Source organism: Rhineura floridana, chromosome 3, assembly GCF_030035675.1.
Source record: "Rhineura floridana isolate rRhiFlo1 chromosome 3, rRhiFlo1.hap2, whole genome shotgun sequence".
NCBI classification, from domain to species: domain Eukaryota; kingdom Metazoa; phylum Chordata; class Lepidosauria; order Squamata; family Rhineuridae; genus Rhineura; species Rhineura floridana.
This window is the reverse complement of record NC_084482.1, coordinates 8,790,450-8,813,086: the sequence shown is the minus strand read 5'-3', so window position 1 is coordinate 8,813,086 and position 22,637 is coordinate 8,790,450. Positions and strand designations below refer to the sequence as shown.

General features: G+C 44.4%; 1 protein-coding gene across 1 annotated transcript in view; it reads left to right on the top strand.

Annotated features, from left to right (window-relative positions):
• Nucleotides 1–21,273, top strand: part of KCND1 (potassium voltage-gated channel subfamily D member 1) — a 112,575-nt gene extending 91,302 nt beyond the window's left edge. Inside the window, exons 2-6 of the mRNA XM_061614259.1 lie at nt 2,572–2,734; nt 2,865–2,948; nt 4,308–4,403; nt 5,255–5,499; nt 19,572–21,273. Of these exons, the coding sequence (XP_061470243.1) occupies nt 2,572–2,734; nt 2,865–2,948; nt 4,308–4,403; nt 5,255–5,499; nt 19,572–19,788 (805 nt within the window). The 3' untranslated portion in view covers nt 19,789–21,273. The remainder of the gene's footprint in view (nt 1–2,571; nt 2,735–2,864; nt 2,949–4,307; nt 4,404–5,254; nt 5,500–19,571) is intronic.
• The last annotated feature ends 1,364 nt before the right edge of the window (nt 21,274–22,637 follow it).

The window sequence follows — 22,637 nt, the reverse complement described above, 5'->3', positions numbered from 1 at the left end:
TTCCGTAGGGACGCGTATGGATTAAGAGTATCAAAACCGATGACAGGACCAGTATCAGACAAAGGTATCAGAGGCGTAAACGGTTTCTCCACATCCTCAGTAGAAGAATTAATGTCATCGGATCTGGTTCTTGTGTCAGATGCTGAATTCATTTTTCCGGTTTCGTGTTTACCGGAAGTAGATGTTTGACGTGCCTTAAGGGAATCCTTCCTTGGTTGGTTATCCAAGAGGTGGAACAACGGATTAAAGTTAAGTTTCTTTGAGCGGGTGGATTTGATATTCTTGATGTTTTTTGATTTTTTAACGTTCTTAAGTTCTTTACACAGGGATGAAGTTTTCTTTGAAGGCTTGACGTTGTTTTTGTCAGTGCCGCTATTAGATTTGTTAGATTGACTAGTAGGGATAACTTCCATAGACTTATACTCTTCCTGTTTTTCCTGAAGTAGGGGTCCGATCGCCTGCACCAGTGTGGTGAGTAGGTTGTTAGTTTCTAGGATATAGGCTTTAACTAGGTATAATTCCTCGAGTAGTAGCGCCTGAGAATTCGGGTGTTGAAAATCGGAAGCTGGTATATCCGACTCCAAGTTCCCAACATTTGTGGACGTTGATTTCTCCTTAGACGTTTGGTAGGAGTCAATAGTTATTATTTCCGAAGGAAGTCTCTCATATATTGAGGTTAAGGAGGAGTTAAAGCCAGCATCCATTAATTCCTCCGCGGGGCTTTTAACTGCTGGATTCATCAGACTGGATTTACTGGGGAAGGTATGTTCGAGTGACCACTCGTGGGTCATTCTTGAAGATAGATTTACTTTCTGAGCTGTTTGTAACTGGCACAGCTGGTGCGTTAAGCTACATGGAGTTGAAAAGTAGCTTGTGATTTTAGGTTGAGAGTTACATGATGGGATGTCACTTCCGGTTATTTTTCCCATCTTTTGATAAATCCTCCTGGTTATATTTCCTCCTGGTTATAACCAATATCCTGCTATGATATAAACTTCTAGATTCATAGGTCCTGGAAAAAAACTAGGGTTGTCAACTGAGGAGAACATTCCCCTGGTCTACGCTAGTGCCTTTAACATCAGTGTGATGTACAGAAAGAAGAACATTTTATAGCACAGAGATGAACAATATCATTATTACCTATTCATGTTTGCAGATCAAGCTGCTGAAAAGTTAGCGACCCTAGAAAGAACCTGTAGATCATCTTGTTCAGTCCTTCTTCCCTAATACAGGGTCTATGGATGGCTGTGTGTTCTTTGTGCTTTAAAACAATATTAAAATCCTGTGTCCAAAGCAATACCCATTTTGTGCCAAAAATGCCAGATTCTGCGACTTGAATACATTCTGCAAATCTGATTTGTATATGTCTGCTTTGCATCACTTATGCTGTTCTCACTAGCCTTGGAGAAAACTGTGGGACAATGCAGAGCATTCCAAGTACTGAAAGTCCTGCTTAGTCCTGCTTCAGTTTCTATGATTTCACTAGGCATCACTTGGATGGTTTCAAGCTTGTCTGTGAATCCACAAAAAAAGAAAAGAGCTCAGTTATATGTTCAGAGTGTAAAATGCAACGCATAACATAAATACCAGGTGGTCGGGTTGCCACTAGGAATGGATTGCCAATTTCTGCCAATTTCTGCTTCTCATTTTACCAAACTGAAGTTCAGTTGTCCACATTTCCACATCAGTTTGCAATTTTTTAAAAAGAAATATCTTCATGAAAATTCAACAGCATTTTACCACACATTTCTTCTAATATTCATGTTTTAATATGGAATGTTGCCTTATCGACACATTTTGGCAAGCAATTTCCCTGAATATAATGCATTTTAATGTTGTTTGCAGAAGTGTGTGCATTTTTATGTACATTTTTGCCTAGTATAAGATTTTAGTACCCGTTGTTTGGTTGAAGAACTGCATCGCAAAATTCAGTGATGTGCAGATTTTGAAGGACTGATGCATTTGCACTTCTCGTATTGTTTCAGGAAGTGTGGATTAGGTGGGTTCCCCTTCAAATGCAAACCATACTCAATTTCTCTTCCATTCCTAATTGCCACTGTTTTTTCCGGCTCATGCTTCTAGTTCTTTAATATCATCCTGCCACACAGGCAAAGAATTTCACAGGATGAAAACAAATAAACCAGGAAAGCTCTACTTTGCTTGCTTGCTTTGTGTCAAACTGCTGTTAAAGGTTCAGGAGGAGGGCCGGTGGAAAACAAAATTGGCATCCCTACCAGAATTACAGGCAGACATTGCCACTCTTCATTATCACAGCCTATTCATTTCATGACTTGCTAAAAGCAAAGGAAGAGTCAAGAATGTGCCCCATGACAATCAACAGTCAGCCAGCCGGCAAGCAGGAGAAAGTTGGCTCTAACCAGCACTTTCTTCCTTTCCCGTCTGAGTTGCCAGCCAATCCCTCCACACAATACCATGTAACATTGTCCTAAGAAGGTGTTCAGCTCCATGTGCTCCAGGAGGGAGGGGTTAACTGTGTGCATGTGTAGCATTGAGACAGTGCAAGGTAAGGAAAGACCCAAAGGGCTACAGTAACTGATGCATCTGTTCCAGCTATGGTGACATGGTCCCAAGCACCATTGCAGGGAAGATCTTTGGATCCATCTGCTCTCTGAGTGGGGTGCTGGTCATCGCCCTCCCTGTACCCGTCATCGTTTCCAACTTCAGCCGCATCTACCACCAGAACCAGCGGGCAGATAAACGGCGAGCTCAACAGGTACAATAGCTGTGACCAGTGGGAAGGGGTGGGTGGGAGAAAAGGCAAAGGGGCGACAGGGCACATCGGGGGGGGAGGGCCTCATCTGTCTCTCATTCCATACATGGTTCTCCATGTCTCCCCCTTGCAGAAGGTTCGCCTGGCCCGGATCCGGCTGGCCAAGAGCGGCACTACCAACGCTTTCCTTCAGTACAAGCAGAATGGAGGCCTTGAGGTATGAACTACTGCATATCCACCTTGGCACACTGTCAGCTTCCTCCTTTTTAGTCTCATTGTTGCCAGGAGGATGGGGGTGGAACTAGAACTAGTTTGCTCTGCCTGTCATTGGCTCTGGCTCCACCTACTGTGGGCCTCTCTCCCTTCTGCCCTACTGGTCCTACTAGCCACCACTGGGGTATACATACAAATTTGAATTAAAAATTCCTCTCTACCCCCCACCCCCCAGGACACTCAGCCCGTTGCAACGATGTTAGAGTAGCAGGCCCTAGCCCAGCCTTTCCCAACCAGTGTGCCTCCAGATGTTGTTGGACCACAATTCCCATCTTTCCTGACCATTGGCAATGCTGGCTGAGGCTGATGGGAGTTGTGGTCCAACAACATCTGGAGGCACACTGGTTGGGAAAGGCTGCCCTAGCCTCTGGTCATGGGAGATCAGAGGTTGGAGGATCTGCTTTGCAATTTCTACTCCTTCCATGGAAAAAGGTTCCAGAAGGCGGTGCTGGGAGACGGCTTTTCCTCCCTCTGGGAATTGTTCCTCTGAGATTCTGTGGGGTTCTATACTGGCTTCCATACTGTTCCAACATATCTATGAAAGTGCTAGGTGAGGTAATCAAGGGGTGGGTGGGTGGGTATGGAGTTTAATTTAAGCTCAGTTCAGATAAGACAGAGTTGATTATGGTGGCAGGCTCAGTGGGCTGACCAGCTGGATGGAGAAATCCTGTTCTGGATGGGGTCATCCTCCCCTCAAAGGGTCAGGCTCATAGCTTGAGGTTGCTGCTAGATCTGGGTTTCTCCTGGAGTTCTAGGTGGCACCTGTGGCCTGGAGTGCCTTTTACCAATGATAAAATAAGTAATTCTACTGAATTTGAGAGGCCTGGCTCATCAATTAATTTCATCCGACTGAGCAAGATAAACATCTGTACAATATGTGGTATAGGTCAGATTTATTATTTACAAGATCTAAAAATGCCAAAGGAGCTCAGGAGCATCCAGCTACCAAAAATCCGAAGTACCCACTGAAGAAGATATTTACAGGTTGAAATGCATTTGGGAAAGATCTAGTACAAGATTTGAATGCAAGGAATGTATTAAGAATATTTTATTGTCATATGTGATGGTTTTTTATGTTTTATGATTGCTAGCTATTATATTTTTAAATTACATTTAATATTTTAGATGTTCTTATAGATACATTACCGAGCTCATTTGAGTTTTTCAGAGGTTTCCAGACAGTCACCCATCCCACGTACCGATGAAACCCAGATCTGCTTAGCTTTAGCAAGATGGTGACAGCCTCATTTGTCTTCAGACTGTCTACTTCAATTAATTGGCACTCATCTCTTTTCCTCCACAGGACAGAGACCCTGATGCTCATGCCTTGGCTGTGCGCAACCGATCAGCCTTTGAACAGCAACATCATCATTTGTTGCACTGCCTGGAGAAAACTACCGTGAGTATCAGGAGAGGGTGCAAAGGAAGGGAGGGGTTCAGGCAACATGAGCTGGTGAGACTGATTTTTGTCTGCTCAGGATGAGGATCAGGTCCCAGTCCTTGTTCATTAAAATTTTTGAACACCCCTCCTCCAGACTTATTAGAGTTCCCCAGATGCTGCCTACACGGCTTTAGGTGTATCTCTGCAGCCTTTAGGACTAGAAATGTGGCTTTTTTAAAAGAAGAAAAAAGTTGTCTGATATTCTGTGGACAGTGAATTCTGCACCAGATCCAAAGTTCCCTGTTTGTGTAATACAGTTGCAGATACATAGGACAGAGACACACTTATTGTTGTGCCAGTTTCAGTGTATCTCCACCTCTCTTTTCTGAAAATGGGGCACACGACAATAGTCAAACTCCATCCCTTTTTATTATAAAACCTGGTCAGATCATCTCAAGTGCGTTTTTTTCCCTCAGGCAGATTTCGCAACTGATTGGTAGATCAATCTGTTGCCTCTCCAGGTGTGGCCAATGGAAACACTTTGCTGTAGGCTCAGGCAGTGACAATGATTGGCCCAATGCTTTGTTGTGGGCAGTCCTGAAAGATCTGAAGTCAGCAGTGGGGAAAGGAGGTATGTCCAGCAGAAGGCACAGTCACTTCAAAACACAGCCAGAAAAACCATTCTGGATGCTTTTGAAGTGACTAGTGTGCCCACAGCCATAGAATATGCACAGTTATGATGGTGCCCTTAACTATGTACTGACGCAAGCTAGAATGAGTGTGGGGTGGGGCCCCTCTGTAAGACTGGGCACTGTCATACCAACTCGGTAACATTGCTTTCTTTCTCTGCCATTCCACCCCACATGTAGAGTCACGAGTTTACTGATGAACACTCCTACAGTGAGTTTTGCCTGAGTGAACCCCTGGGCTACCGCACCAGCCGCAGTACTTCTCTCTCCTCCCAAGGAGGCAAAGGGGGTCTAAGCACCTCATGCTGCCCCCGCCGCACCAAACGCCGCACCACCCGTCTAACCAACTCCACGACGTCAGTGAGCCGTGCCAGTGCTCAGGAGCTGGATACATTGAACAGTCAGAAAAGTGCTGCCCCCCAGAGGTAAGGGTTATGTTTGCATACTGTTGCCCTCTGCTAGTGGGGACGGAAGTTCAGTTATGTCATGTTTGCGTAGTTCCTTTTCCCATGTCAGCTTTGGCCATGCATGTTAACTGCAGGGGGATATAAAACAGAACAGGGATATAAACATGTTAAATGGAAGGAGACTGTGTATCAAGAACCAGCCAATACAAGCTTGGCTTTAACAAACATAGGTTAGATATCAGGATTTATTTTTTAATTTTTTAACAAGTAGAGGTGTCAAATTTTGGAACAGTCTTACTGGAAATATTGTTGGAGCAAAGAACACTATAAGATGGATGCATCTGAGACACTGTTTGTTTTCACATGGGTCTAGAAGGATTTCTTCTGCCTCCTTCAGATATCATGGGGTCCCTTCTGATATCCCTTTTTATTCATTCATGATCATAGAATCATAGGATAGTAGAGTTGGAAGGAGTCTATAAGGCCACAGAGTCCATGATGATTTTGATGCTATGGAGGCGGTCACATGCAATCTCACTTCCAATACTATTTGCACCTGCAAAAGTTTTGGAGCAGTCAATTCCAGTCAGTGCATATCTTGTAACTTCCTGCTGAAATCCCGTAGTTTTTTACACGACAAATGTTCTGGTTTATTTCTGTCCTGCTTTTGTTGTGCTACAGCCTCTCCAGACAGCAATAATGTGGTAGCATTGGGGAAGCATCACAGAACCAACAAAATCAGAATAAATCCACCATGAATGCACTACTTTATTTGTGTCAGGAATATGTTTCAGAATACACCTGGAATAAAACACCAGCCTGGAGGGGCCCGTGCTGGTATACAAACTCTTAAATCTTACAGGCCAGGTGCCGGTTCCTCACTCATTACACCAAGCAGGCCACTAATCTTAGAGGAGGGAACTGCAGCCTGTCTGAGTGAAGACGCCAATGCCGTCCACAGCCCAGAATCCTCCTGGTCTTGAGAATTGGGGACAGAAGAATGTTAATGCATGAGCAGAGTGAAAAATGAGAGACAACTGCTTCAAATGTGGGAGGGGGCAGGTGGCCAAAACTTTGACTGCAGTCCATCTGTCACCTGCTAGATAATTTTTAGTGTCGCCATGCATTAGCACACTCAGGGAGAAGGAAGGGATGGAGGCAGGATGAATCCCTGTCAGAGGATGCACATTCTTATTTGCACAGCTATAGTACAGCATGCCATGTGTTCTAAATGGCACCAACAGAAAGTGTCTCTGTTTTCTGGTACTCTGGTAAAACATTTATCTGCATTTTGTCCACATTTATCTGGGGGAGAAGTTTAAGTAACTTTTAAAAATTTTGTTAAATGCACACACAAGTTATTATCAGTTATTTATTTTAGGGATGGCCAAGGCATATCTTCAAACTTATTAGACCTAGGACCATTCATTAGTCCCAAAGTGCATTTAGCCCCAAAATGCTTTTTGAATTTTATTTTACTTATTTCCCAGTGTGCGACAGCTGTGAAAAAGGCAAATTTCATGCTAGGGATCATTAGGAAAGGTATTGAAAATAAAACTGCTGATATCATCATGCCATTATATAAATCTACGGTGCGGCTGTATTTGGAATACTGTGTACAGTTCTGGTCCCCTCATCTCAGAAAGCGTATTGTAGAGCTGGAAAAGGTTCAGAAAAGAGCAACCAAAATGAACAAAGGGATGGAGTAACTCCGCTATGAGGAAAAGTTGCGGCATTTGGGGGTTTTTAGTTTAGAGAAAAGGCGAGTCAGAGGTGAGATGATAGAAGTGTATAAAGTGTTGCACACCATTGGAGAAAGCGGACAGAGAAAAGCTTTTATTCCTCTCTCATTAACACTAGACCTTGTGGACATCCGATAAAGCTGAATGCTGGAAGATGATGGACAGACAAAAGAAAGTACAGTACTTCTTCACAGAGAGCATAGTTAAACTATGAAATTTCCTCCCACAAAAGGCAATGATGGCCACCAACTTGGATGACTTTAAAAGAGGATTAGACAAGTTCATTGGGCATAATGATATTAAAGGCTACTAGCCATTACGGCTATGCTCTGCCTCCATAGTCAGAGGCAGTATGCTTCTGAATAGCAGTTGCTGGAAACCGCAGGAGGGGAAAATGCTCTTGCACTCAAGTCCTGCTTTCAGATTTCCCATGGGCATCTGGTTAGCACTGTGAGAACAGGATGCTGGACTAGATGCACCATGGGCCTGATCCAGCAGGCTCTTCTTATGTTATTAAACCATATTATGTGTAATGCAGTAAAATTACAGTACAGATTTTGACCCAGTAGTAGATCCCAGCTACCGCTGAGCTGAAAATCCACCTCCCCAAAAGAAACAAATTCACAGGACTGTTTGTCCACATTAAAAGGGGGAGGGGAGGTTTGATTGCCTTCTTACACATTTTCAGAGCAGTGGGGCAGTTCATTTCCCTTACTTTAGACGAGGTAGCAGATGGTTTGTTTTTCCTGATTTGTAACTCTAAAAAAAGCCTCTCCAATGGCAAGGCTCTCTCCAGCCTACATAATGCCCATGGGAATGATGCTATGAATGACCATGGGAACAAGGCTGCTGTAGCTCTGTCTCATCATCTGAAGACTCTTGGACAGAAATATGTATAAATATATGCACATAATTCCATAATGGCTTATCTAGCTAAGAATTGTTGCAGAGGGATAAAATTTGTTTAATTGTAGAATGGATCTGGATGTATCTACAGGGCAGCTGCACCGTAAATACAACCAGCTCAATTGTACAATTAAACATTCTTAGGCTTTTCTTTTCTTTTTTTGGAAAAGGAACATTGATGACCAGCTTATTGATAAAACCTGCTGCAGTTCTTTAGCAGCAGGACAGGCTATTACAGAGTAAATGAAAATAATATATTGTGGGCAGGGAAGGAGGGTCTTCAGCAATGTGTAACAGTGGTGCTGAAAGACTCAGGTGTGGGAATAGAAGGATGTTATGGATCAGGGCTGGGGAACTTGCAGTCTTCCAGGTGCTCCTGAACTACACCATCCCTGGCCATTGGCCATGCTGGCTGGGGCTGATGGGAGTTGGAGTCCAGCAACATCTGGAGGGCCACAAGTTCCTCAGCCCTGTTATATCAGTACATAAGAAGTGTCCCTACTTTCATCTGTGAAATGGTGGGAATGGACTTCCTACCTGGGTGCTTGATCATCCCCTTGCTGTGCTCTTTGCCTACCATTACTGGAGGAGCATTGCAGGCTTCTCCATGTGCTCTGCCTGTGGGGCTCTGCTGCCAAAAAGGAGCCCAGCCTGGACCGTTCCTGGAAGGATTATCCGTGGAGGTCAAGCTGCCTGGGAAGGTTGGAGTTTTTTGGTCTTCCCCTGCAGCAGGAATGGGGGAACCTGTGGCCCTCAAGCTGTTGTTGGACTCCACCTTCCATGAGACCCACAGTGGTTGGGCATGATGGAAGATGGTCCAGCAACATCTGGAGGGCCACAGGTCCTCACCCTTCGTGGTCTACAGCTGGGGGCTTAGCTTACTGGCTTCAGGCAAGGGAAGGTATACCCAGCACGCATGTTTATTCAGAAGCAGTAGGCCCTACTCCCTAGTTAGTCAATAGGGTAGCCAGATAAATTATAGGTAGTTTGCTCTTTCAGTGCACCAGGTTGGCAAAAATAAATGGTATTCCAAAGAGCTTGCTGTACCCACAATATATTACTCCAGTCCAGGTGTGTGTGAGGGTAGGTGTGCATGGAAAAAGTAATGGTTTTAAACATTCAGTTCATTATTAAAGTAGGATGATTTATTTATTTCATTTATAATCCACCCACCCCAATTCCTCCAAGGAGCTCAAGATGGTATACTTGGTTTTTCCTCTCCTGTTTCATCCTCAAAACATCTTTTTTGAATTAGGTGAGACTGAGAGATGGTGACCAGCCCAAGGTCACCTAGTAAACTTGAATGGAGTGGATTAGAGCTTGGGTCTCTGCCATTCCCATCCATCACTCTAACCACTCTACCAGCACAACTAATAACTCCGATGGTTGTCATTTTTCTGCGGGCCTGACACATGAGGCAACTCTATGCATGACAGTTTACAGTCTTGCCATTGCCATCCTGGTGCCCTCCAGATGTTTTAGATCACTATAGCTCCATCAGACCCAGCACAAAATACCTGGAGGGCACCAGGTCGGCAAAGGCTATTATACACAACAACTTTCCCTTATTAGGTTGGAATTTTTAGGTAGTGTACTTACTGATGTTATATGCTGCAGAAGCCCTTTATTTCCTCAAAAACACAGCTGTTTTTTGGTTTTCCTCCCAAGTTGACTTGGATACACAAACCTAAGCTCGGTGGTAGAGCATATGCTTTCCATGCAAAAGGTGCCAGGTTCAATCTCTGTTATCTCTAGTTAAAAGGTTCAGGTAGCAGGTGATAGGAGAGAACTTTGTTTGAGACCCTGAAGAGTCTCTGCCAGTCAGAGTAGGCAATATTGGGCTATTTAAAATAAATAAATCGTTGGTCTGATCTAGTATATGTCTGGTTGTAGTATATATATAGTATATAGTCTGATCTAGTATCTGGGCTCCTTTGGGAGGAAGGATGGGACATAATTTTAATAAATAAATACATAAATAAATGGTTTCAGAAGCAGACAAACTCTGTCCATATTAAGTGTTTTCCTTGTTATTGACAAAGTTCTTAAAATATGTACAGTCCATAAAAATGATAAGCAACTGGCAACCCTGATTTAGTTAGTGTATTGGAGCTGAGCAGCCAAATCCTGTGCATATTCACTTGGAAGTAAGCCCCACTGAGTTCAACGAGACCTGCTCCGAAGAAAGTGTATGTAGGATTGCTGCCTCCCAGTTCCTTCTGTGCCACATAAAGCTTGGGAAGAGGAGCCCTCTTCAGCAAGACTGCAGCATGCAGAAGGAATGAGAGGGTGACTCTCCCTCCCCATGTGTTGTGGTCCTGATCCTAATCACCCAGTCTGCAGCTGCTCTTTACAATCAATAAGCAAGATTGATGCAACTGCAAGTGATGCTTTCAGGTTGAAACCTTATACACACTTCCCTGGAAGTCAAACCTATTGAACTCAATGGAAATTATTTCGCAGTGGACACAGACACAGTGCAGTGACTCCTTATATTATGCTGTTAGCATCACATGTGGTTTGGCCCTTAGGGTGGCAGTCAATGCTAGTCCTACTCAGAGTAGACCTATTTAAGTTAATAGACATGGCTAACTTAGCTTCGTTAATTTCAGTGGGTCTATTCTGAGTAGGAGTTAGTTGAATACAACCTTGAGGTCCCTGGCTGAGTGCCAATCTGTACATATGGTCCACTGAAGCCTCTTCTGGCTGCTTGCTGTAATACATCTGAATTGGTGAGCTCCTTTCTGTGAGAAAGATGAGGTGGGAAGGATGGGAGACAAAAAGTCTGCACTTCCCCACATGATTGTTTTCACTTCCTTGGGGAGTCCCATCTCCTGTTTTGAGGACTGTAGATCTAAGGTTATAGCAGACTGATCGAAAAGAGTCTGCAATGTGATGCTATTGCATCAGAGCAGAGAGAAGGCCAAGGCTATTTCGGATTGTGTTGACCAAAGCAGGATAATTGTGATATGGGGCAGGGGGCAACTTGCACCACTATCATGACGATTTAAACTTGTGTCCACATTTTCAAGAATGATTCAGGGGAGATTACTGAGGGTGTTGAAGGAATGACGAAAGTCTGAAGGAGCCGGATATGAATAGCTGAGGGAAAAGAAGATTAAGGGGGAAATCGTGGATATGGTTTCAGATATCTGAAAGAGATGTCACAAAAAGGGAGGATGGCAGACTGCTTATTGGTGTCCTGTAGGGAAAGGATAAGAGCTGGTTGTAGCAAAGCAGTCATAGCTTGGATATCTGGAAGTGTTTCCTAGCTGGAAGAAGGGATGGGTGATGAAGCAAGCTAGTGAGTTGGGATAAGCACCCGCTGGGGATATTTGAAGTCTGAGGAGTTTTGTGATTTATACTAGACAACCTTTGCACTCATTACATCTCTGTGATGACTCTGTGCCACATACAGAGCTCTCTTGCAGGAGGAACAGGGTGCCATATAGCAAGAGAAAGACACAATTGGCTATAAACTGAGTTACAAACCTGCCCCACTCCCCCAAGTAATTGGCTGAGCTGCTTCGATACCAGTAGATATTCACTCTAACAGCTGAGGGGGAAGGCTTGGTCATATAATGTTGAGCAAAGAGTGTGGTTGCTGGAAAGGAAACGAGTAGCCATAGGAACATAGGAAGCTGCCTTATACTGAGTCAGACTACTGCTCCATCCAGCTCAGTACTGTCTACATGGACTAGGAGAAGCTCTCCAGGGTTTCAGGCAGGAGTCTCACCTAGCCCGACCTGGAGATGCCGGGGATTGGACTTAGGACCTTCTGCATGCAAGGGAGATGCTCTGAAATTGAACTATGGCTGATGAACAAAAACCTCATGTAGTTAGTTCATTTATCCCACCTTTTCTCCAAAGAGCTCATGGTGGTGTACATGGCTCTCCTCCTCATTTTATCCGCACAACAACCCTGTGAGGTAGGTTAGGCTGAGAGGCGGTGACTGGCCCAAAGTCACCCAATGAGCTTCATGGCTGACTGGGGATTTGAACCCTGGCTTCCCAGGTCCTAGTCCAACACTCTAACCCAGCCTTTCCCAACCAGTGTGCCTCCAGATGTTGTTGGACCACAACTCCCATCAGCCTCAGCCATTGGCAATGCTGGCTGAGGCTGATGGGAGTTGTGGTCCAACAACATCTGGAGGCACACTGGTTGGGAAAGGCTGCTCTAACCACTACACCACACTGCCTCTCCAGTATAAACTATACATCCACACTGTACTGTCCATGGGCAGAAGGGCTCTGAGGTGCAGGATAGACCAGGGTGCTGAGGACTGGGAAGCAGAGCAAGAGAGCAAAAGGGAGAGGATGGCTGGATGAAGGGGGACTGGTGAGCTGGGAACTGAAAGAAAGATGGGCAGATGAGTTAGCCAAGGAAAAGAGGGAGATGTGAGATAGGGGGAACCCCTTTAGGATCTAGGAGTTGAAGAAGCTCTGCAACAGATGCAGAGAAGCAAGGGAACCAGTCAGGGAACCAGGAAGGCAGCTGGGCTGAATATAAGTTTACAAGGTGGGGTGGGACTAGCCAATTTTTAGGCTGCATGTCTCTAGTACCGCTGAACTCAGTGGCATACTGTATTTTAGAGGGCCTTTGTGAAGTGTGGATTCTGCTGCCACCTGCTGGCATCAGACTTGCAGCACCACAGAAAGCGATTATAGCCAAACCTTTATTGTAACTGTGCATTGGCTTCAGAGTCTGAGAATCATAGATATAGCATGCTACGCTTTACCCTGCTGGGAACAGTGTCTCGATTCCTTAGTGGCAAGAGATGCCAGCAGTATATATACAGAGAATCAACCTTGGTTGCTGCCTCCTATATCCCAATCAGACACTAGTAACATGAACGAGCAACTCTTTTTTTTTTTTTAATAAGTTGCTTGGGCTCAAACCCTTCTGGAAGCTGCATGCTTTGACCTTTTAAACTCTTTCCCCTGATTTCAGATGTGTGGGATCTGGTGATGAGGCATGCTGCACTTGTCCATTTGGGTCTGAACAGAGACAAGAGTTGCCTTTTCTACTGCAGATATTTACTCACCGTCACCAAGTTTATTGTTTTTGTTGCCCATCACTGGTGTTGTAAAGGGTCACCTGCATACATTATGACTCCAATTGAATTATCGCTGTCTGTATTTCTGTACATTTCATTTCCCTCTCACTCCACTGCTTTCAACTCACACCCACCCCTTACAACCATACCTGCAACTGAGGATTATGCATCTGATGAACTGGACTCTAGGCCATGAAAGCGCCTTACAGCAGTCTTTAAAGTCACCCCACTTCTAGTTCTCATCCTACTTTATAAAAAGGTTGGTTGCATAAGTGATTGAACCAGATGAGAGTGAGGATGAGCATTTGAAAACTCAGCCCACAGACAGGAAACATACCTAGACAGAGGTGCATTCTGTATCATCCTATGGTGCCCGATTCAGCAAGTGATACCTGTGCAAAAGCCTGCTTATCCGTATGGATCTCTTTAGCTTTATCCTTTACTTCCCATGTTCCAAGGTTTAGCCCTCACATTGAAACCAGGTGGGGAACACATATATAATGGCCAGTGACCCTCAAGCCCTTCGGAAGTGCAAACTGGAGTCCTCTTGTATAGGAGTTACTATATATTGTCATAGCCAAGTAACAATTTAAAAGTGAGGAAGAGCTGTTAGGATCCTTGCAGGGATGAGAGCAGTGATGTGGATTTTTTGGAAAAAAATTAATCAGAAAATTTTCCTATGCTTATCAGGGTAATGCGTGTAGGACAATTTACATCAGAAAATGTCCAGTTTGCATTGGAAACATTTTCTGATATTCCAGAGCAGGTGTGAGGAACCTTTGGCCCTCCAGATGTTGCAGAACTACAACTCTCATTAGCCCCAGCAAGCATGGCTAATGACCAGGGATGATGGGAGTTGTAGTTTAGCAACATCTGGAGGGTCATAGATTCCCCATTCCTGCCTTAGAAAGTGACCTAATTTAGCCTGTTTTTGTTGTGTGTGCATGTGAGTGTTATGTACCTTCAAGTCGATTATGACTTATGATGACCCTATGAATCAGCGACCTCCAGTAGCATCTGTCATGAACCACCTGGTTCAGACCTTGCAAGTTCAGGTCTGTGGCTTCCTTTATGGAATCAATCCATCTCTTGTTTGCTCTTCCTCTTTTTCTACTCCCTTCTGTTTTTCCCAGCATTATTGTCTTTTCTAGTGTCTTCTCATTATGTGTCCAAAGTATGATAGCCTCAGTTTCATCATTTTAGCTTCTAGTGATAGTTCTGATTTAGTTTGATCTAACACCCAATTATTTGTGTTTTTTGTGGTCCATAGTATACGCAAAGCTCTCCTCCAACACCACATTTCAAATGAGTTGATTTTTCTCTTATCCGCTTTTTTCACGTCCAACGTTCACATCCATACATAGAGATCGGGAATACCATGGTCTGAATGATCCTGACTTTGGTGTTCAGTGATACATCTTTGCATTTGAGGACCTTTTCTAGTTCTCTCACAGCTGCTCTCCCCAGTCCTAGCCTTCTTCTGATTTCTTGACTATTATCTCCATTTTGGTTAATGACTGTGCCAAGGTATTGATAATCCTTGACAAGTTCAATATCTTCATTGCCGACTTTAAAGTTGCATAAGTCTTCTGTTGTCATTACTTTAGTCTTCTTCATGTTCAAGTGTAGTCCTGCTTTTGTGCTTTTAACTTCCTTCAGCATTTGTTTCAAATCATTACTAGTTTCTATTAGTAGTATGGTATCATCTGCATATCTTAAATTATTGATATTTCTTCCTCCAATTTTCATCTTGGTCCAATCCCACTTTCCATATGATATGTTCTGTGTATGGATTAAATAAATAGGGTGATAAAATACATCCCTGTCTCACACCCTTTCCGATGGGGAACCAATCTGTTTCTCCATATTCTGTCCTTACAGCAGCCTCTTGTCCAGAGTATAGGTTGCACATCAGAACAATCAGATGCTGTGGCACCCCCATTTCTTTTAGAGCATTCCATAGTGTTGAGGCTATGTTTAGCACCCGCCAAAGCGGTGTGTTGCTCACCTCAATTCCCGAGTGGAAGTGCAAGCTGAGGAGAACCTGATTAACTGCTGGGATTTCAGCCAGGTACCAAGTAAAGATACACACACAACTTCTTGATCAAAAAGTGGCCTCAATCTCCCACAGGCACAACAGCCTGGCAAGAATGAAAGAGCCCCATTTATTTTTACTAATGCCAATATATAGGTTCTATAAGCAAAACATCAATAATCATCTCTAAACAGAATGTAACATAACATATGAGACAAGTAACAGACCCAGGCCACATATCAGTTGCTACATATCAGATGTCAGGTTGTCCTTCCTTTGGATTCGGACTCATGAGCAATATGTTCTAAGATAAGGGCCAGGGAGAGGGGGTGTTTTGACACGTTGGGGGTCATAAAACAAGAGAACATATACACAGGAAAATACATGTGGCCTGTAAAGGTCATTTATCAGTAATCCTATATGATCCTATTGCTACATTTCTAAGGGACTATACAGAGAGAATTCAGAAAGCAATACAAGCCTCTGATTATTTACAAGGCACTTGTGTAAAACATTCAAGGACAGCCGAGTGCTTATGTTCTCAAAACATTGTTGTGGACTGGTAGGCACCTTTAGGGCTAAGTTCCCAGGAAAGGAAACGAAACTTAGAGCAGCTGTGCTCCCCCTCCCGTCCCTCGGTGTTCCATCGTGCTTTGCAACTTTGGTTCACAAAGCCTCGCAAGTGCCTCCGAACCCATTGTTGGCCCAAAGGTGGTTTTATTCCTAACAATAGTTTACCGTGATCTACATGATCAAAGCCTTTGCTATAATTTATAAAGCACAGGGTGATTTTCTTCTGATATTCCTTAGTCTGTTCCATTATCCAACATATGTTTGCGATATGATCTCTGGTGCCTCTTTCCTTTCTAAATCCAGCTTGGATATCTGGCATTTCTCGCTCCATATATGGTAAGAGCCTTTGTTGTAGAATCTTGAGCATTACTTTACTTGCATGGGATATTAAGGTAATAGTTCGATAATTACTGCATTCCCTGGGATTCTCTTTCTTTGGAATTGGGATATATATTGAACACTTCCAGTCTATGGGCCATTGTTTAGTTTTCCATATTTCTTGACATTTTTTTGTCAAAATTTGGACAGATTCCATCTCAGTAACCTGTAGCAACTCTATCGGTATGCCATCTATTCCTGGTGATTTGTTTCTTCCAAGTATTTTAAGAGCAGCTTCCACCTCGCATTCTAATATTTGTGGTTCATCATCATACAGTTCCTCCATGAATAAATCTGTCATCCTTGCATCTCTTTTATATAGTTCTTCAGTGTATTGCTTCCATCTTCCTTTTATTTCATATTGGTCAGTCAGTGTATTCTCCTGTTGATTATTCAACATCCCTACTCTCAATTTAAAATTTCCTTTAATTTCTCTAATCTTTTGGAATAAACCTCTTGTTCTACCTTTTTTATTATCCTCTTCTATTTCTATACAATAGTTGTTGTAATAGTTCCCTTGGTCCCTATGTACTAGTCTCTGTATTATTGCATTTAGGATTCTGACCGTGTTGTTGTAGACAAAGTTAAACACATTGAGACTGCCAAGTTTGCCTAATAATTGCATTTGTAACTGGCATCCATTCATGGTTACTAATGACCTTATGAAATGGATTATTTTCTGTGAAAAAATAAAGCACTGGAAAATGTTCAGCCCCACATCCGTGAATGAGAGCGAGGGGAATAAGGCACTATTTTAAAGATGGCCTTTTGTAGATAGATATGAAGAAAAATAGCTATAAGGAATGGTTAAGCTGGCCTGGCACAGTTCTAAAAAACAACACCTTCTCTCCAAAGAGAACTGAAGAAGGTCACACTTATGGAGAAGTATACTGAGCCTGCTACACAGCTCAGTCTCCTCCACTACTTTTTGTCTCAGAGGTGTTTACGTGCATGTATATTTGAGTGTACAGCTTTTACATTGGGGGGCCATCCATACCTAACTGCAAAATCCTCATTTTCCATATTCGGTTAGTGACCTCGAGATCCATACATGTCCTGTTTGCAGTCAGATTATTGTGAAAAGCCGATTATCAAGCATCTATATCTATGGGCTTTTTTTGGGATCTAAATTGCTTTAGTATTGGCCACTCCCCAAAGCCAGCCCCTTTTCAGTGATTGGTCCATAATGGGTGTTTGCTTTTCGTGCGCTTTTTCGGAAGAGCGCAGAAACGTATATATATATAAATATATATATATTTAATTCCCACACATGCTCAGGTTTGTGGATGTGCTATTGGGTGGGAAGGAGACAAGGGGCTTGGCATATGAGGGAGGAATGCCCATGGAATGCCTATTGCAGGAAAGTCTGTGGCATTGCATCCAAGCGTACAGATGTTAATACGATTGATTCGGTTTAGGAAAGTATATTGGTTTTTCGGTGGTATTTCTAATGTGGATTTGTGAACACAAAAATCCATACTAGTTTGCAATGTCATATGGACAACAGTTAATTAATGAGGACACAAAGCAATAACATTGCAGATTATACAGTCGTATGGATGGCCCTTACTATCACCAACCAAACTCAGCACCCCTGCACCAAACAAGGGAGGGGAGAAATGGAATGCTGTTTCACATGGAAACTTGGCTCTCATCATCTGTGAGGGAAAAAATCTAGTTATAGTCCAACAGTGTCTGGAGGACACCAGATTGGGGAAGGCTTCTAACTGAGGTGGAAACCCTATGGCTAAGCTTTACAGCTTCAGACCGTAGGTGACGATTCAAATGACTGACTGGCCCTCCATTTTTATTTTTTTTTAAATTAAAATCCCTTCACATAGGAAACTGGTGTGCCAATGAGCTGGTTAAGTTAGACCCTTTCTGCCCGAGTGCCTGCTGTAGGACCTTTCTGTCCACATTTTGATTATGTTTCCATGGTTAGTGTGTACTTTGGGTCACCAATGAGTTTTCCTGAGGGGGGGGCACTATGGGAAGAGAGTGATGTGAGGAGGAGTGGGGAGAACAGCATCTTAACCAGGCCTGGCATCAGCACGCACCACTCGGCCAGTCGCTGCGGCTCTAGCACTACAGCAGGGCCCACCAGCATTAATATCTGCTCTAAGCCTGCCCCCCACACCGAGTGGCAGAAAATGCATTCTTAATTTCCCACAGCACTCTGGAGTACTTGATGTACCATTGCTTGGAGGCATTGTGGGAAATCTGACTCACAGTTGCTTGCTGCTACCATCAGGTCGGCCCATGGCTGAGGAAGGAGAGGGGAGCACACAGATGGCACTTTGCCAAAGGCCTCCTCAAACCTAGAGCCCGTCAGGGTTGTAACCTTCTTTCCTTAAAGCAGAGATGAGGAACCATTTTCAGCCCGAGGGCCATAATCCCTCTTGGGCAACTTTCCAGGGGTATGCAGAGCCAGAGGCAAAAGTGGGCAGAGCAATGAAAGTAAATGTTACCTTGGCATAATAGGCTAGCTTCTATAACACTCACAAACCCCTCTCCATCCTCCATCCAGGAAAATAGGAGGCATGATCACAGTTGAAGGACATGTTCCAGCCAGGCAAAAACACTCCTGGAGGGTGCAAAGCACCGGTGGGGAAAGTCCTGAGGGCCAGAGAGAGAGGCCTGGAGGGCTGTATTTGGCCCCAGCCCTGAGGTTCCTCATCCCCACCTTAACGTGACCTGCCAATAAATTCTGTTCTTGGAGATGTGACAACCCCCACATACACACTACTTCAATCTTTAGGGCTGAACTTGGCCTAGGGGACTCCGGTTGCTGATCCCTACTACTCTGGATCCTGTCCTCCAAGGTATCATTTCTCTTGCCATGAGAACAATGATGGGTTACGAAAAAAAATTGGCACAAGAACTGGACTTTGTTACTATGCGTGCAAAATGTGATGTATACACAGATCACTAAATATGTGCTAATTGTACTATTAAATGCTTGCCAGTGGGCAGTGAAAATGGATGAAAGTGCTCAAGTGGACAGTGTCACAGAGATGGGACAATGAATGATGGATGGGACTGGGAACAATTCCTTTCACAATCAAAGAGGTGCCGGGCTTCAGACCTCACAGGAAACCACATGTTCCCTGCAGATGTTGTTGGACTCCAACTCCCATCAGCCCCAGCCAGTATGTCCAGTGATCAGGAATGATGGGAGTTGTAAGTCCAGCAGCATCTGGAGGACTACAGGTTCCTCACCATTGCTGTGAATAATCAAAGGCACTCTCTTTTTAAAAAAAATTCTCATATGTTCCAGAAATAGGTCCTGAAAAGCTAGTTCCAGGACCAGGATAGAGCCTTGGGTGGGGTGGTGGGAACTAAGCATGGATGTTAAGAAGACCAGTTGCATCATGATCTCTCTTTCTTCTTGTGTCCCAGCCGCTCCAACCTGAACGCCAAGACCCACGACAACTTGAAGCTGAACTGTGACACCACAGACTTCACAGCAGCCATCATCTGCATCCCAACCCCTCCTGCCAACACACCAGATGAGAGCCAGCCCCCTTCCCCTGGAGGCCCTGGTGGGCCCCTACGCAATTCCAACCTCTCCACCCCTTACATACTCCACGAGACTGTCAAGATCTCTTCCTTGTAAGGGGAGACTGGGGTGGGGTGGGGTGCTTGTCCTGACTCCTTTCTCTGCCCAGAGTCACTACTGGCCATCTGGGTCCTGCTTATGAGCTGGGAAAGGGGTCCTCTGCACGAGCCTCCCACCCTGCCCGTTTAGCTGCAAGCTGGAGATCAGCGGGATGTGTGTCAGTTTTTTTTTTAGAGGTGATATCGTTGGCCACCAACAGGGGGAGCTGGTGAGCAAGGGGTTCTGATGCCTGCCCAGCTCCCCCTCTGCAATCAAAGCCATATAAGAGGGGAGGTGGATCCCAGATGCTATGCAACTGCAGAGGGGTGGAGTGATGCAGGGAAAACTAGATTCCAGCTGGCAGACCTCCATGGTAATAGGGAACATATCCTGAAGACTGTTTCACGCTCTACCAAACCTATTATCCCCTAAGTTGGGAACAGGGCAAGGGCTTAGGGTTGAGTAACATTCCTGTTTGGACTCTTGAGAGTAAAACAAGGTTTGGGGCATTGGAGCAGCAGGGATAGAGATCAAGGACTCCTCCTGGGCCTTATCCATGGCTGTGGGGGGCAGAGGGTGTCTTAATAGTGGGATTGCAAGACTCTTCTTTGGTCCGTGTGGCCAAGAGAGGGTGATGTGCTAGTGATGCACATTTGCAGAAAGAGAGCTCTGAGATTCAGGGCTCTTGGATTCTGGTCCCAAACACGATTGGGGGAAGTATGCCCTCGTGATCAAAGGAAGGGATTCTGGAGTTTATTCCAGCTGAGGGCGAGGTCGCCTGTGGGGAAAGGGGTGAAAAGAAAAGGAAAAAAAAAACCCAGAGTCAACTAAGCTTCCAATCAGTTTTTCCATCTGCCTCTCCCGGCTGAGCCATTTCTGGGATGGATGGAGCCTTATAAAGCCTCTGTCTCTCTCTCTTTCTCTCTGCCTTCTTTCTCTCCATCCTCAGTACCTGTTCTGTAACATGGAAACTGCACTTTAAAAGAAAAGAGTCTATTGCACCAAAACACTACACCTCATGGGAATCTCATGCATCACGCCCCCATACACACACGCCTGCACCCCACTGTGTAGCATTAAGACTGTGCATGTGTATAATACCTCCAAGAGTGGGATTCCTGAATCTACGGCTACAAAGCATCACATGGCATGGGTAGCTGTGTCCCCATCCCCACCTTACCCACCCACCTACCCTGACTGAAGATATGCTGTGAAGAACTGAACCAAACCTGCAGAGCAGGATGATGGTCTGCAGTTCTCCGGACTTTTTTTAGAGTTACTATGAAGAGAGAGACTTGACTCTTGATCCTATAAACCTCACAGCATTCATTAACCGGAGAAGGGACTGACCTTGGCAGAAAGCAGAAAAGGAACTTTGGTGGAATAACGGATACCGTTCTAGGTATCGGGCAAGCAACAAGTCCCATCGCATGTATCAAATTGGCTAGCTCTCAGCGTCCAGAAAAGGTTATTCTCTCAACAGGAACAGCCTTTTTCTCTTTTGATCTGCTGTCCCTCTTTGTCTTGATTTATTTTTATTTTTTTGCTGAGTGTCTTGGATTCTCTCTCCTGGCTAGGGGTGGGGAGTAAGCATGGCCTGGGGTAGCCAGGACTCGGCCCCACCAGTGAATTCAGTGACCACTTAGGGAGAAGGAGGGAAGTAAGGTCCGATGGATTAAAATGGAGGCCTTGTTGGGGAAAAGTAGCAGTAAACATGAGTGATGATGCATGGGACCAAATCCCTCAGCTTAGTCCCCAGCGCTGGCAAACTAGTGGGATCTAAGTGGGTGTTGAAACCTAGTACCCTTGGACAGGCCTATGCTGAACATAGAGCATACTAGGGCCATCCTCTCTCTTCCCCCCCCCCAACCCTCATCTACTTTCTCACCAGGGCTTTGGTTCTTTTAGCCACATTGTTGTTTCCTTGCAACAATTAAGCAAAGCAATATCTCCACCTGTTGGATAGTTAAAGAAGTTACCAGCAAGTTACTTCAGGGCACTTTAGTGCTAATCAATTAACTATAATGCACTTTGAATGGAATCATAGTGTCTGCAGGGGGCAATGAATTAGTGGCACTAGAGGAGGTGGAAATATCTCCTAAGGGGATTTAAGGGCTGCTGCAAAGGCACCATGGTATAGACAGGAAGCAAGAAGAGCCAGAATAAGGATCCTTTAGTTGGAGAGAATGTTCCATTGTGCATTTCTGTACGGCAAAAAATGGAGAAATACATCCAAGGGCCCCCGTTAAATTACTCCTGTGCACACTTAGCTGGGAGCAAGCCCCACTGAATAAAGTGCAACCTGAACAAAGTGCAACTTATTCCCAAGTAATTTTGCATAGGATCAGGCTGTTGGTCTGGCTGGCTTTCAATTGCAGAACTGGGAAAGAAATCTCCACTCCAGCTAGATTCTTCTTTTTAAAAAACAGAGATCTGAGGATGCATTCATTCTGGCTGTTTGCCACTGTTTTACTTCCGGAACCATCTTGAATGTGTCCCTAAACACTAGATTTTACTCTTGACTCCCAGGAGTGTGATACAAAATTCTTGCTGGAAAATTAATCTGTACTTTACAGTTGTGTGCTCCCCCTTCCCCAACGCCCAAACTGGGATACCTGAAAGACACAATGTGGACGGGTTTGGTGCAGAACGCAACTATTTCCCTTCTCCTGAACATAAGTGCCACTTTATTTTCCCTGCTAAGTACAGCACAGAGGACAGCGCCTCAATGTCTTAACTTCCTCAAGGCTTAACAACAACCCTCCAACCTCATGAAACTGATCACAGTATTCCCAGAGGTTGGTAAAAAAAAAGGGGGGTCTATGGGCCTTCCATCCCAGTTGTGCTCACAAATTACTCAATGGAAT